This window comes from Ambystoma mexicanum, chromosome 3p (genome assembly GCF_040938575.1).
Source record: "Ambystoma mexicanum isolate Mex_15411 chromosome 3p, UKY_AmexF1_1, whole genome shotgun sequence".
NCBI classification, from domain to species: Eukaryota; Metazoa; Chordata; class Amphibia; order Caudata; family Ambystomatidae; genus Ambystoma; species Ambystoma mexicanum.
The window spans coordinates 218,046,558-218,061,893 of record NC_090925.1 but is presented as its reverse complement, the minus strand read 5'-3'; the positions used below and the strand labels follow the sequence as shown (position 1 = coordinate 218,061,893).

The 15,336-nt window shown below is 49.6% G+C and overlaps 1 protein-coding gene across 1 annotated transcript in view; it reads left to right on the top strand.

The window, feature by feature from the left end:
- ACRBP (acrosin binding protein) overlaps positions 1-12,607 on the top strand; it is a 453,570-nt gene extending 440,963 nt beyond the window's left edge. Inside the window, exon 4 of the mRNA XM_069649836.1 lies at positions 10,117-12,607. Within this exon, the coding sequence (XP_069505937.1) occupies positions 10,117-12,516 (2,400 nt within the window). The 3' untranslated portion in view covers positions 12,517-12,607. The remainder of the gene's footprint in view (positions 1-10,116) is intronic.
- Positions 12,608-15,336: the final 2,729 nt, after the last annotated feature.

Sequence of the window (15,336 nt, the reverse complement as noted above, 5' to 3'; positions counted from 1 at the left end):
TGTGTCTGCAGATACAATACGCCAAATTCAAATTGTCAGGGTTAAATTAAGAGCCGGGTCATGACTGCACCTGACCAAACCTAAGGAGGACCGTACGGTTTACAAAGGACTTCAACTAACAAATTTTACCTGCGTTCGGTGGTTTCGGCAAATCTGCCCGCCTCGGAATTGGACCCTCGTCAAGATGCCGTGTCAGACCGCACGACTATCGCCCAAGGATCGGATCGTGCAGCGCTGCCGAGGTATCGCGTCTCGATCGGTCGGGCCCGCAGAATCACACCGTCCGATCCCGATTCGATAGTCTGCGTCAACCTTCAATGATCCGGCATCAATCTTGAGGGTCCCTATTCGGGCGCCAACTGTGGAAACAGAGAAATTGACATGAGGCCGGGAAGCCCAAAAGGAAACACACCAACACAGGTTACAAAGGACATACAAAGCGCTTTATTTCAAAGTTACAAAGTTACCAAAGTCAATTGACATGCGAATAGCTATTCGGCCCTCTGACTAACACACGAACCTTCAACGTTAGGTTCGCACTGAAAGTGGGAGAGACCGATCATCGGGATGCTTGGGTTTTTATACATTTAGTACTGCATTGGCCAGCCCTCTTACAAGTTAACCATTTCTGGAACCATGGCTAGGGTTCGTAGCCAGGTCGAACACACAATTTCCATACATTAGATCAGTTCCGCTGATACGGTTACATATTTACACATAGGTTAAACAGAGGACAGGGTCTTAGTTCATGACCCTAACAAGTAGCCTACGGACATATTATTCATTCACGTGTGCGGAGGTCACCATGGCCGAAGTCTTACTCGAAATGTCATTCGGCCTCCATTTTGTGATTCAGGGTGACTTCCACACTGCAAGAGTACCTAAAATGGCAGCTAGATCCAAGATGGCGGCTTACACGATACATTAAGGTCAAGACCTTGCCGCGGAACCTATGTACATAGTATCCTTTAGACAGCTTGGCGTAGGCCAACATACATTTAAACGATGCGATTGGGGTCATAATATTATATCGGTTTCCACACGAGAACCCGGCAAAGCTTCTGGAGAGGCCCAGGTCGATCTCGAAGATTCCGGCAGAGTGGGAGCGAGGCTCGGACCCTCCCCCCAAGGTGAAGGCCCCAGGCGTACACAAGGTGATGCGGACCTTAATTCACCCTGCTAAGACCTCGATTGAGGATGTCGCCGCGGCCCTGGCTCAGCCTGTGGAGGCTACACCAGTGGAGGCGCCCTCAGGAACCAGAGTCTCCCTGCCACCGCGGAGGGAGTCGTCTTTCAGGCCCATCGAGAAGACCCCCACAAAGTCCTCGTTGGAAAGGGTGGGGGAGGGGCTGGTGGCCATCGTGGATACGGACACGACCTCTGAAGAGGAGCTCATCCAAGTCATGGAAGAGGCCCAGCCCATCGGGAGGGATCCCGACGAGGGCGACGACGAGAGCGACGGTGTCACAGACAAGGCTCCTCAAGAGCCCTCGCTCCCGTCGTTTCCGGTGCCGCAGGACACATGGGCGGCCATTTTGTCAGCCATTCAGTTCTTATGCTCGGAGATAAGGACTAGGTTGCCCCTTCCCCCGACGGAGGTACCTGAGCCAGACCCGACGGGGGAACCGGAGCCAGGACCTTCGGAGAGCCCACCACTTAAGAGGAGGACGACGCACCCTAGGCCTCCTCTCCCGCCTCTGCGGCCTTCTCTGCCTTCCCCCCGATCTACTACCCACGGGGATGATACAGGCATGGACACGACTACGACGGGTACGGATGGCGACGGAGGCGACGACGGGACGTGTCCCCCGTCGCCCCCTGCCCGGGCGTCCCCGCCCGAGGAGATTGGATCCTTCCATGCCATGATTTCAGGGCATCCGAGCTCTTCCAGCTCTGCCCCGAAGAAAAGAAGGAAGGGTTCCTTTACCAACAGCGTTAGGCTAAAAGGAAGACGGTCCTCGCCGTACCGCTTCTTGATGACATCTGGGATGAGGGGCTCGCCCTCCTCAAGAACCCTGCCACGGCTCCTGCAAAGAGGGACCGGTACAAGAAGAAGTACCGGGTCCCTGATGCTGCCCCCTTGTGACTTAGGGCGCAACCTACCCCGGATTCGGTCGTTTCGGCGGCGGCCAAGAAGAGGCGGGGGAGGCATCGGCCTCGACTTCAACCTCCCCGCCGCACGGCGAGGGTAGGAAGCTGGATGCGATGGGACGACGGGTCATCTCATCTGCAGCGACGACCATCAAGGCGGCCAACGCCCTGGCCATCGTAGCCCGTTACGACAGGGAGTTGTGGTTCAAGATCGCCCCTCTTTTGGACTTCCTCCCAGACGCCAAGAGGGCTGAGGCCCTGGAAATCTTACAGGAAAGTGAGATTGCCTCGGACCACGCCATTACGGTGGCTACGGACATCGCCGGCACCGGTTTCCGTCAGTTGGGCAACGGCGTTTGCCTGAGACGACGAGGATGGCTCAAGGTGACGGATTTCCGCCAGGACGTACAGACCAAGGTTTTGGACATGCCCTTCGATGGGAACAACCTTTTTGGCAAGGCAGTTGATGAGTCCCTTCAGGCGATCAAGACGGACACAGAGCCGGCCCGTGCACTGGGTGTGCTCCAACAGCGACGGCCGTCCTTTCGGAGCTCCGGAGGCAGACAGGGAGCCTCCAAGGGAGCCGGCAGCAGCTCCTCTACGTACCGTCAAGCGGCAAGATCTTAGTCGCGGGAGGCCTACAGGGGACGCGGCAAGTCAGGTGGATCCCGCCGTCATCGCCAAGGTGGTCAAGGAGGCAAAGCGGCCTCCAAGCAAGATTGAACCGACCGTCGGGTCGGGCCCCCGCCGAAGCACCCCGGTTGGAGGCCGGCTGACGAAGTTCGTCGGCGGGTGGGAGTCCATCTCCACCGACCGTTGGGTGCTGGACGCCCTGGCCCTGGGGCACTCCCTCGAGTTCCAGAAGAAGTGCCCCCACATTCCTCCCGTGGCCAGGAAGGAAAATCACGTCCCTCAACTGCTGTTGGAAGTAAGGGCGATGCTCAAGAAAGGTGCCATCGAGCTCGTTCCTAAGAGGCTTCGGGGCTCCGGAGTTTACTCAAGATACTTCCTCGTAAAGAAGAAGACAGGAGGATGGCGTCCCATCCTGGACCTGCGACGACTGAACAAATACATCAAGGCACAGAAGTTCTGGATGGTCACCCTCCTGCACGTGCTGGGCCAGCTGGAGGAGGGTGATTTCCTGTCGTCGTTGGACTTGGAGGATGCGTACTTCCACATCCCTATTCTAAAGAGACACCGAAAGTTCCTCAGGTTCATGGTCAAAGGGCGGCACTACCAGTTCAAGGCCCTCCCATTCGGATTAAAATTGGCGCCCAGGGTGTTCACCAAGTGGCTAGCACCGGTGGTGGCGCGGCTGCGCCTGCAGGGGATCCACGTCTAGCCCTACCTGGACGACTGGCTCATACGGGCAAGGACAAGGGAGCTCGCCGTGGAACACACTGCGAAGACCGTCCAGCTGCTCACGGGCCTGGGGTTCTCCATCAACTTTCCAAAATCCCACCTGGTCCCGTCGCAAGTCGCCTTGTTTCTGGGAGCACAGCTCGACACAGTGGTGTGGCTGGCCTCTCCGTCGGAGGAAAGGATAAGGACCATCCTGGGAAAGGTGCAACGTCTGCTGGCCACGGACGTGGCCAGAGTGAGGTCTATCAAGTCCCTCCTCGGAATGATGTCCTCCTGCATTTATCTGGTGCGCCACTGCAGACTTTGGATGCAGCCCTTGCAAGAATTCCTCGACGGCCACTGGATCCAGCCGACGGGCAACTTCGAGGACAGGATCCCGCTCGGCGAAGCGTTCCGTCAGGCGATATGATGGTGGGGTATCCGCTCTCATCTGACAACGGGAACAGGTTTCCTAGCCCTGGCCCACCAGGTGACGGTGACAACGGATGCCTCCCTGGAAGGTTGGGGAGCGCACACCGGGGGTCTCCACGCGAGAGGCCTTTGGCTCCCGGAGGAGAAGACACTCCACATCAACATCTTGGAGCTCCGTGCAGTGTTCTGGGCCCTCAGGTCCTTCCTTCCATCCCTCAAGGGCAAGATGGTGAGGATCTTCACCGACAACACCACCACGATGTTTTACATTCGGAAGCAGGGCGGAACCAGATCCCCTGCCCTATCCAAGGAAGCCCAGGATCTGTGGCATTGGGCCGTCGCCCAAGGGATGTTTCTGGTACCCTTTCATCTGGCAGGGATAAAAAACACCATCGCCGACTCACTCAGCAGAGAGCTGCACTCGTGCCACGAGTGGGAACTGCGCCAGGATCAAGTAGACCGACTCTTCCGACGATGGGGCGAACCCCAGATCGATCTCTTTGCGACGGCGGCAAACTCCAAGTGCCGGAGGTTCGCCAGCAGGTTTCCCCAACCGAGGTGCATGGGCGATGCTTTCTCGTTCCCCTGGGACGGCCTGTTCCTTTATGCGTTCCCGCCGTTGCTACTCCGGCTCGTCAACCAGCTCAAGAGGTCCCGGTGCAGGATGTTCCTCATCGCACCGGCATGGCCGAGGCAGATCTGGTTCCCGGACCTTCTGGACTTGTCAGCGTCCACACCAGTCAAGCTGCCGACGGACGCGGATCTTCTCTCCAGAGAAGGAGGCGCCATTCTTCATCACGAACCAGAGTCGCTGAACTTGCAGGCCTGGCTCCTGCAGCACTAGAGTTTGGAGGATACGACATCCCGGCCGACTGCAGAGAGGTTCTTGCAAAGGCCAGGGCATCCTCAACTCTCAAGTGCTACGGACATAAATGGAAGAGGTTCTCTGTCTGGTGCCGTGTACAGAAGAATAACCCTCTGCGGATTACGGCCCCTCAAGTATTGCCGTACCTACTGTCTTTGGCCAAGGCTGGCCTATCTCACCCTTCCATCAAGGTACATCTGGCTGCCGTCTCACGTTACACCAGAACTACAGGACGGGCGTCCTTGTGGTCTCATCGACTGGTGAAGGAATTTATGAAAGGACTGTTCCGATCATTCCCGACGGTGAAGGCCCCTGCCCCGGCGTGGGAGCTCAACGTGGTGCTAACTAGGCTCATGGGGGCCCCATTCGAGCCTATGCATTCAGTGCCGTTGAAGTTTCTGTCGTGGAAGACAGCATTCCTCTTGGCCATCACCTCTGCACGACGAGTGGGAGAGATCCAGGCCCTGTCTTGCAAGCCTCCATACTTGACTTTTCACGACACAAGGGTGGTGCTGAGGACGCACCCCTCCTTCATGCCCAAGGTGCCGTCGGACTTCCACCTCAACGAGCCCTTGGTGTTGCCAGTTGTCTTCCTGTTGCCTTCGTCGCCGGCTGAGAGGACTCTGCACTCGCTGGATGTAGCTAGAGCGCTGAAGTTCTACATGGACCGCACGAAGAGTTTTCGGAAGACATCACAGCTGTTTGTGAAATTTGGACCTGTGAATCAAGGGAAGGCTCTCTCGAAGACTTCCATTCCCAGATGGCTCTCCGGCTGCATCATGCACTGTCACCGGTTGGCAAACCGACCGTTGCCAGGCTGTCCGAGGGCCCATTCGACCAGAGCGATCGCTGCTACTACGGCGTTCCTGTCTGGTGTGCCCCTGCTCGACATCTGCAGGGCTGCTACGTGGAAGTCGACGCACACCTTCACGAGATTCTACTGCGTCGACTGGGATTCCAGGGAGGAGTCCAGAGTCGGCCAGGCAGTGCTGCGCAACCTGTTCGCCTAAGGTGAGCCTGGTGAGGAGGTAAGAGTTGCTTAATGTTGAGTTGTTGTATTGCTTGATATTGAGCCTTTTGCCACCTCCCGTGGTTGTGCATGTGTATACTGCTATGTATTCTTATATTCATGAGCATGTGAATCCATGCCAGACCCCATGCTGGAGAAGGAACAAGTTACTTACCTGTAACTGTTGTTCTCCAGCATGGGTCTGGCATGGATTCACATGCGAACCCTCCCGCATACCTCTCTGCGGCTCTTCACTTGGTCATACTGACACTTCACGTGCTACCAAATCTGAGGATGGCTGCCAGGGGCGGGGCTTAGGGAGAGGGCAGTCATTGGCTGAGGGCAGTATGACCCAGAGACCAGTGATTGGTTACTACTGAGAAAGACAGATCAGAAACGAAAGTGATACTGATTTTTTCTATACCGAGGATTCCCGGCCTGACGACGGGGAATATATTCATGAGCATGTGAATCCATGCCAGACCCATGCTGGAGAACAACAGTTACATGTAAGTAACTTGTTCCTTATTCATGTTCTAAGTTTGCCATGTAAATTGGAGTCCATTTGTCTTTTTTTCATAATGAAGTGGTGGAATATCATGATAAATTTGGACGAATAGACAATGCTGGTTCATATGTGCAGCCAATTGGGGGATAGCCTCTTCTAGACCTGAAGAGATATTATAAGGCTACATTCAAAAAATGTGTACAGCAATTCATTGTCCATGACGAAAGAAAATACTATAATTGGGTTTATTTATGTTGTGTGTTCACTTTGATTCAGGGGACATGCCCTATCAACATCAATTCAATCATGTTCTGTTCTCATCTGTGCCATTACAGAAGGGGACCAACTGTGTGCAAATCCCTCTCAACTCTGCCCCCATAGAGAGCAGAACTGCCTGAACCACTAGGCCAGGCCTACTCTGCATGGAAAAACATTCAACTCTGCTCATGTTTCGGCCTTGTTGGGCCTCATCAGTGGAGTGCAGCTTGGTTTCATTAGGTGCAGCAAGCAGTAGATATACGTCTGGGAATACTTTCTTCCACTTGAGAAGACAAACTGAAACGAAAATGTGATAGATGTTCAGCCTGGGATGGATCAGAACCTTTGGGTACTTCTCTAGGTTCCATGTAATAATGTCCCCTCAAAAATATCGCCATGCAAAAAAATAGCTGAAAAATTGCAGTTTTTTGTGGGAACAGTATTAAATGGAACATGTGGGAGACACCCCCGCAACCTCCAAACCCTTTTTTATTTTTCATGGGGAGCAGGGAACACCCATGCAACACCCGCTGCCCCTGTGTCTATATGTATGGTCACCTATATAATGTCGCCACAACCTTTTCCCGGCGACATTCTATATGGCGACCATATATATATAGGGATATTATTACCACAACCTTTTCCTGGCGACATTCTATACAGAGACCATATATATAGGGATATTATTACCACAACCTTTTCCTGGCGACATTCTATACAGAGACCATATATATAGGGATATTATTACCACAACCTTTTCCTGGCGACATTCTATACAGAGACCATATATATAGGGATATTATTACCACAACCTTTTCCTGGCGACATTCTATACAGAGACCATATACATAGGGATATTATTACCACAACCTTTTCCTGGCGACATTCTATACAGAGACCATATACATAGGGATATTATTACCACAACCTTTTCCTGGCGACATTCTATACAGAGTCCATATATATGGGGATATTATTACCACAACCTTTTCCTGGCGACATTCTATACAGAGTCCATATATATAGGGATATTATTACCACAACCTTTTCCTGGCGACATTCTATACGGAGACCATATATATAGGGATATTATTACCACAACCTTTTCCTGGCGACATTCTATACGGAGACCATATATATAGGTATATTATTACCACAACCTTTTCCTGGCGACATTCTATACGGAGACCACATATATAGGGATATTATCACCTGATACCCTTCTCTAAATATCTTAAAGTGCCATTGGCTTTTAGCAAATCGGCACCATAATAGAAGGGCCAAAAAAATATGCGTAAACGCACAAATGGACTAAACGATCCCAATGGTTAATATTCAGTGAAAGCTTCACCTCCATCAGTGTCTGATTTTTGTATGGTTTGTGCACTCCTGATTAAATTGATGGTGCAAGAAATGTGAGACTTATGGGCATTGGACAGCTCATTGAATCAGCAGATTGGAAATGCTTGTCCAAATGATTCACAGTCTTGATGGGTGGTTGATTTCAGGCTCTGATGATGCCCCACCCATTGACTATGTTAGCTGGGCTGATGGGAGTTGTAGTCCAAAACATGTGCAGAGCATACGGTTGCAGACCTCGGGGGCACCCATGTGATTGTAACATGAATTCCACTGAGTGCTGCTTATACATGTCTTTTCTTAATGATTGTTTCCCCTCTTGCACCTGACGGAGCGCCGCCCTTCTTCCCAAGCCTCACCGCTCGCTCCCCCGCTGTGTACCACCATGGCATTGTGTTCATGTTAATGTCATGCATTTGTCTGAATCAGGTTTTACAGCTGTACCCAGCTCCTTGTGGCAGCCCCCTCCCCTATATTGCAAGGATTGTAATTTACTGGCATGGACAATGTCACGCCATTTCATTGCAATCCACCCCCCAGCCCCACCTCCACTGTCTGCATCAAAATGAACCCCAGAATAGAGAATGTTGGTACTGAAGCATGGTGTGTGGTGTCGGCTATGGAGAAATGGGCATCCACCACGTGGAGGGAAGCTTGCTCAGTTCTAGATCTCTTTAACCCACTTGGCAGCCAATGGAAATCGCATTGCAGCCTCTGCATACCCTTCATTATAGTCATAATACCTCACCCTCCCTGCAGGCAGTGCTGCAGTACCACCCTGCAAGTTAATGATGAGAGTTCCCACCACTAGGATTTAGGGGATTGGGGAGGGAGCAGATTGCGGTGTCCAGGCAGGTTTCTCTGCCACAATGAGGGCGGGGAATGGGGTGCGTTGATCCAGCAGGATCCCCAGGTTTGTTTTTAAAGGGATCAGCATTTCCCGAAATGTAGGCGCTGGTTCCAAATGTCCCGAGCCCGGCAACTGAGTTCGCTTTAATTGTGGGAGGGCTGAAGATAGTCGTCTCAGTTTTGTGTCATTTTGTTACAACACGCTCAAATGTATCCTTTCCTGCATAGCTTTTCAATTTTAAAGGAGCAGTTTTTCTCTTAGGCCGAGGGCCTCGTTACTGCTCGAGCAGAATGTTTGCCTGGAATGTTGCTGCCGGTAACTAACACCACAGGTAGCATTCCAAAAAAGATACATTCTGAAAAATGATATCATTAACACTGTAAAATGGGTATTGGTACCTACCCCTGCAGGACACCCCCCTGCCCCCTCCTCCTCTCCAAACCCGGTGGTATCCCGTAAAAGCCACGTATTCTTCTTTTTAAAATGAATACATTCTATCCATTTTCATGCACAGTCTAAGAGGGGAAAAGGCGAGTGCAGAGTAGCTGTTTATGCCACTACCGTGAAAAATGTTTACTGCGCCAAGGGGCCACTTCTGGCTCTTTTATGCATAACATTGTAAAGGTAATGGGAAGGTTTTCATCTCCTTCCAATGTCCAATTAAAACACCTTTTTCCCATTTGCTGTAGGGAAGCACACTTCCCTCCTAGAGGAAAAAAGGGTTTTAAACACAAACACTGTCCTGCCATTAATGAGGTGGGTGCTAAAGCAGTGGTATTATGCAAGTACCGCCCTTTTAGCATAATCTCCAAGGCTGTAACAAAGCCCTAAACCTTTTTAGTGCGAGCATAGTCCAATAGTGTTGCAGTGCCTGGGTGTCTTCTGTCATGTGCTGGAAGAGGGTGGGGTAAGGTCAAAAATACAAAAAGGCAGGAAACGGAGCAGACCTCTGGGGGACTCCACAACCGTCGGTATAAGGAGGGGATTGAAATCACATATATCGCCACCCATTTTTGACGACCTTTCAAAAGGAAGCACATTATGTTAAATCATTTTCTATGATTCATAATTACAAGTGACAATCTCAAGGTTGGTATGGTGGCAGAAGGGGATTCGCAAGGATGACGTGAGATGCAGAGGATAAGGAAATATGGTGGGGGTGGAGGATGGAAATATGAGAGAACAATATGGTAATAAGGTAAGAAACCCTTGAACATACAGGAGTGATGCATAGAAAGAAATGTGTGTATGTGATAGACATATAAGGCAGTTTGTAGAGAGAAAATGTGTTTGTAGACAGACCAGACAGGCAGTTTTAGGCACAGAAAAAGTAAGAGAGAACGAGGTGAGTGGATTTCTTCCCTCTTTAATCTGTTTTTTCTCTGTGACTTGTGTTTACTTAGAGAGTCAGCTGTCCCGGTGACGTTTGGAATGAGGGGACCATCATGACACAAAAGGACAACCCTGTGCAGTATGAGGAAGACCTATCAGTGAAACCACTGGATGACGATGATGACGTCTTAGAAATCACCTCGCCACTTGATGTTAATCCAGTGGCACAGACCATACTGGATGATCTGATGTTCGGTATCAGCATACAGTCAAGCACGGGCCTCACCGACATGCCACCCGAGGGCAACCTGAAGGGTGCCTCGGAGGTTGCTGACAATGATGACTATGGGCAGTTCGACATCAACACTTTGCGTGTGAGGCCAGCCAAGAAGACAACAGAAGAGACAACTTTTCTCACCCTCAGTTGGCCGACCACCATCGGCATCCTGGACGAGCCACTCCCAGATGAAACCACATTGTTCCACAGGGGAAATGGAGCACCGGTTACGCCTAGCCAGGAGATTGTAGAGGACATTGCCTTCCCTTCCAGTATCAATGATGAATTCATTGTCTCCGATGATGACATCCTCCTTAGCACTGACATTGTCCATCAGTCCAGAACAAGTGCAGTGCAGCGAACACCAGGAGAAGAGTTGGAATCCAGCAACAGCATCATCTCTGGCCAAGACCAGTCATTCCTCAATGACATTTTAACAACAATGCCAAGTAAGAAAGTTGCAGTGAGAAAAACTGCTGTCAGCAATGCCCGGTTGCCCTCCAAGATGTTCTTGAAGACAATACCCCGACAAAGGAATATGGTAATGCCGAGAGGGACGATTGTGGAGGGCAGGGTTGTTGAAGGCATCAGCCGTTTGCCAACCACACAGGTGCCTTTGACTCCAGAAGCTCTGGATGATGAGCCACTGTTTATCAACAGGCAGCCAATTGACAGAAGCATTGTGGGACCGACACTGACTACAAAGATTACCACAGGGGTGATCTTCTCCCAAGGGAGATCCCAGAGGTTCCCTAAGAGGATGGATGTGGTGCAACAACACGCAAGTATCCTTGATGGGGCAATCAATAACGAGTCTGCACAGCAACAACCGCCTGTTAAAATCTCAGCTAAGGAGCCTAGAATACGCCAGCGCATACGCCAGCAGATTGTTCCTTCAGTGCCAAAAGAGAGAATTTCCGAGGCAACAGTAGGAGAGAAGGTTGTGCAGAGGAGGCCAAAACTCCAAGTTATACAGTTGCAGTTCACGACCCGGCCACACATAACGAGTGCTGATGTGACCATCCCTGATGAAGAGGCCATCTTCAGTCAAAGTATTCCCCCATTGGCTCCTAAGAGGACTCTGGACACAGCAGTATTAACTGGAATGCTCTTCCCTCACACCACTGACCAGTGGCAAAAGCAAACTCATTCCCATTTGGTGACTCGGAGAGGGTTTTTAGAGATTGAGCCGGAGAAAGGGCTACTGGATGTAAATGCCGCAGACCAGGGCCATCAACAGCAGCAAACCAGCAGTGTTGCCATGATGGTGCCAAGACACAAGATCACAATACAGACCACCCATGCCAACGGTGAAGTCTCCCCCAGCCCCTTCCACCAGCAAACTTATTACAGGACTAAGGGAGTAGAGGCCATAGGGGGTAAGGTCTTCAACAGTAGTATTAGCCTAGAGAACACTGGACCATTCTCCTGCCGTGACCCCAGCAACGGATCGCCATGCACTCCCACCATCAAGGAGTTAACCGCCACCTACACCAAGTTTCCAATTGGCTCCACTAGCCAAAAGCTGTGGCGTTTTGATATCACTAGCAGTTCCGCCAAATCCAGGCTTGCTAATCCATCGCCCCAGAACAACATGTTAGACTCTATAACAACATCGCTAATGCAAGCGTCCAATCGGAGCACAGGTAAAAACAGGAACTTTCAGATTGTGATCAATAACATTAAAATTCCCTACGATTACACTGCTAAAAAAGGGACTTTGACCAATCTGGCAAAACCAAAAATCGACGTAGATTATCTGGTGGGGTTACTAACATCCAGCATGACCACATCTGTAAGCAAACAGAGCCCAGGGAGACAGAACACCGTGACCACCTCTGCCACATTTGCCATCCTCACAGGTTTCTTTAACAGCCCGAAAGCCCAAGACAGGGAGCCAGAGTCAAAGAAGCCCCGTTCCTCTGACACCGTGCTACACATGTATGGCCCCCTGGACGCCCAGAGGGTGACTCTGGCAAGATCCCGCTCGGGTGGTGAGATCTGGCGCAGTGACATTGCAGACCTCTACCGGCGCCTGCAGGATCCTAACGTGCAGAGGCTGTCCAATGAGCTGAGGCGAAAGCTGATCGCCCAGGGGAGCGGGAAAGGCAAAGCGGGCGCCAAGCAAGCTTCCCTGAAAAAGCTCTCCCTGCAGTTGATGAATGCCATGTCCCGTTTGTCAGTGCGAAGGTAGTGTTCAAGACCCGAGTGTCGAGGGATGGAGGAGGGGGGTTCTTTGTTTATTTTGGAAAATAAAGACTTCTTTCTGTTTTGCACAATGTGCCACATAAAGCTTCTGTTTTTCAGAAAGCAACACTTTCCTTTTAGCCGCGGAAACCATCAGTATCTTCAGGCGCCATTGGTATCTTCAGGCGCCATCCGTCCTTGGAGATCCGCAAATGTATGTATTAATAACATTTGTTTCCATAAAACCTCCCCACATCTTGCAGGCAGCGTTAGGTAGCCCCTTTAACAAGTACAATATGCACACAAGTGCATTTAGACAAGCTAGTTCTGTGGCTCACAGACCCACAGAAAAGGCGTAAGACATCATTGAGCCAGAGGGCGAAGGTACCAGAGCCTGCTGCCTCTAGGAGGGCTGTCGTACGTTTCAACAAGGTCCCAGTCAGGTGGCCCCTTAAGTACCAAATGATGGGTTCATAGTATCTTTATATAAATGTACTATAATGTGCAAACCAAAATATGAGTGTTCTGGAGCACTAGACAATTTTAACTAAAAGGGCAGAATCACTTAATAGAGGGAAAGTAAAAATAAGCATGAAACAACTAAATGTATGATAAGATGTGCCATAATTAACCCATACTCCCCTGAGCGGACATACATTCCCAAATCTGGCCCGCCAGAAACCTTGTAAGTTATCACCTCATTTCTACAATGGAACAACTAAAAATGAGGTATATAGATGCAAGGCCAGAGGTAATATTAAATGCAATTTTTGGTGTATAATTAGATCAGGGGGCCTTATAATGTTACAAGTCACAGAAAAAATGTTGGACATGTTTAAAATAGCACAGTGCATAAAAGGAGTTTTTGCGGCCAACAGCGGACACTCTGGGGGCAAGACTAGAAGTTGTGGGAGATGAGCCTGACGGGTGGCACAGGATTCCACAGCGTCCCAAAATGGCGTTAGGTAGAACCTTTTAAGATATGAATACAATTCAAAAAGTGAAATGCCAGTTGCTGCACTGTCATTTCTTTATTCTGCTATAGATATGACATTACACAAGCAGCGAGGGTGGATTTGGCACACACACACTCTTTACTCTTTACGAAGTAGTGGCTTGCGCAGAACCCATGAATGCATCTTAGAATGGCATGTTATCTAATGTTGTTCGATGTTTTTCCCACGGATGTATGAGTGCACCAGAATGACATCAATTGCTTCCATTTTCAGTGGCATAAAAACAGCAGTGCTATTTTGCTAAAAAGAAAGGTTTTGTGTACTTTATTTTTTGTTTAAATAAACTTATTGCAGAGTTCAGTTTACTTGTGTGATGCCATCCATTGACAATACTCAGAGGCTCCATAGCTTATTTATATAAATCTGCACAGAAGTGCCTTGACACGAGTTCTTCTTACGTATCTTACATATGTACCCATGCCACAAGTTGCCAGCATGCCACAGATTTCCACGCATATTTTATGGCATACTAGACCCCAAGATTCTCCAAGCCCTACAGAAATGTACACCCATCTCATCCCTTCACTTGTCAACCAACTTCAAATATTTGTTTGTTTTAAGCACCAACAGTTACATGCCCATTCGAAGCGGAAGCAACTTTTCTATGTCTATGCCTGTCAAAAGCCCAGGCTTACCTGGGAAAGATAGGTACAATGATGTAACTTCTTCAGTGCCCGTTTTGATAGCTGTGGTAGGTATTGATTGGTCACCCCTCCCTCCCACCCCACAAGGAAATATGAGAGCCCACACCTGGCCATCTGTCCCTGACTTATCAATCACAGGACAATCACAGGACAGACAGGTGTGTGATGCAACGTGCACTTTATTCCAGTGCTTGTAACTCAGTAGTGCACATTGTTCACTCTGCACATAGCCATCGAAAAAGGGTAGCATATCCTTCACGTTTCAAAAAAGTGTTTTTACATTTCTTTTAACTTAGCAAGCTGATGGGTACTGTTAAGTCAAGCACTATTTTATCGTTTGATACTCGTCACTTTATATCGCCTGTCTACTGAGGAGGAGGATACTTGCTTCTTGACCACATGCGCCAACCATACCTGTCAACCTATCGCGATTATGTTCATAGTTACAGAGCCTCACCAACCCAGTCTCAGTGAGCCTTGGGTCCTTTCCTCTTGTAGGAATGTGATGCTTTTTAAAGCATCATTGGGCATGTAACATTTGCTAGGTTATATTAGTTCAGTGTGATCGTTTTCTAAAGTTTTATACAACAATAAGTATAAAAGGTATTACATGTATTGAATGCTTAAAGCCACAAGAACATAGTATTGTGAAAAAGAAGCATACGCATGCAGTTCAAAAAGAGCTATGCCTGACATGCTGTCTTGATTAAAGTGCACACATTCTACATCTGCAAATAGAGACTCATCTTTAAAGGAAATAGAAAAGACAAGGGAAATAAGTGACGAGATCAGAGAGTTGGAGATCAGTACCTAGGAATGTTAGGCCAAACGTTAAAAGTTCAAGAGTCTACATGAGGACATTGACAGACAAATGGTACATTTTACAACTCTTTGGCCTAGTAACTTTGGTCAGACTGTTATTTTCAGAAAATGTGGCGAACAACAGTGCATATCAAGCTTGTACATTGGTCAGAACTCAGTTGTCCGTTTCTGTGATGCGCAGATGCCAGTTCCCATTTTGCCCCGATTGCTTATGATAATCGTCATTATGTGGAGTCCTAATCTTCCTTTAGGGACACATTTGATGGACCCTGTGGTGTGAACCCCACGCGGAGAAGACATGCGTCAACATGTTAGGCATGGCTTATCACCATTGCGCGTTATTGA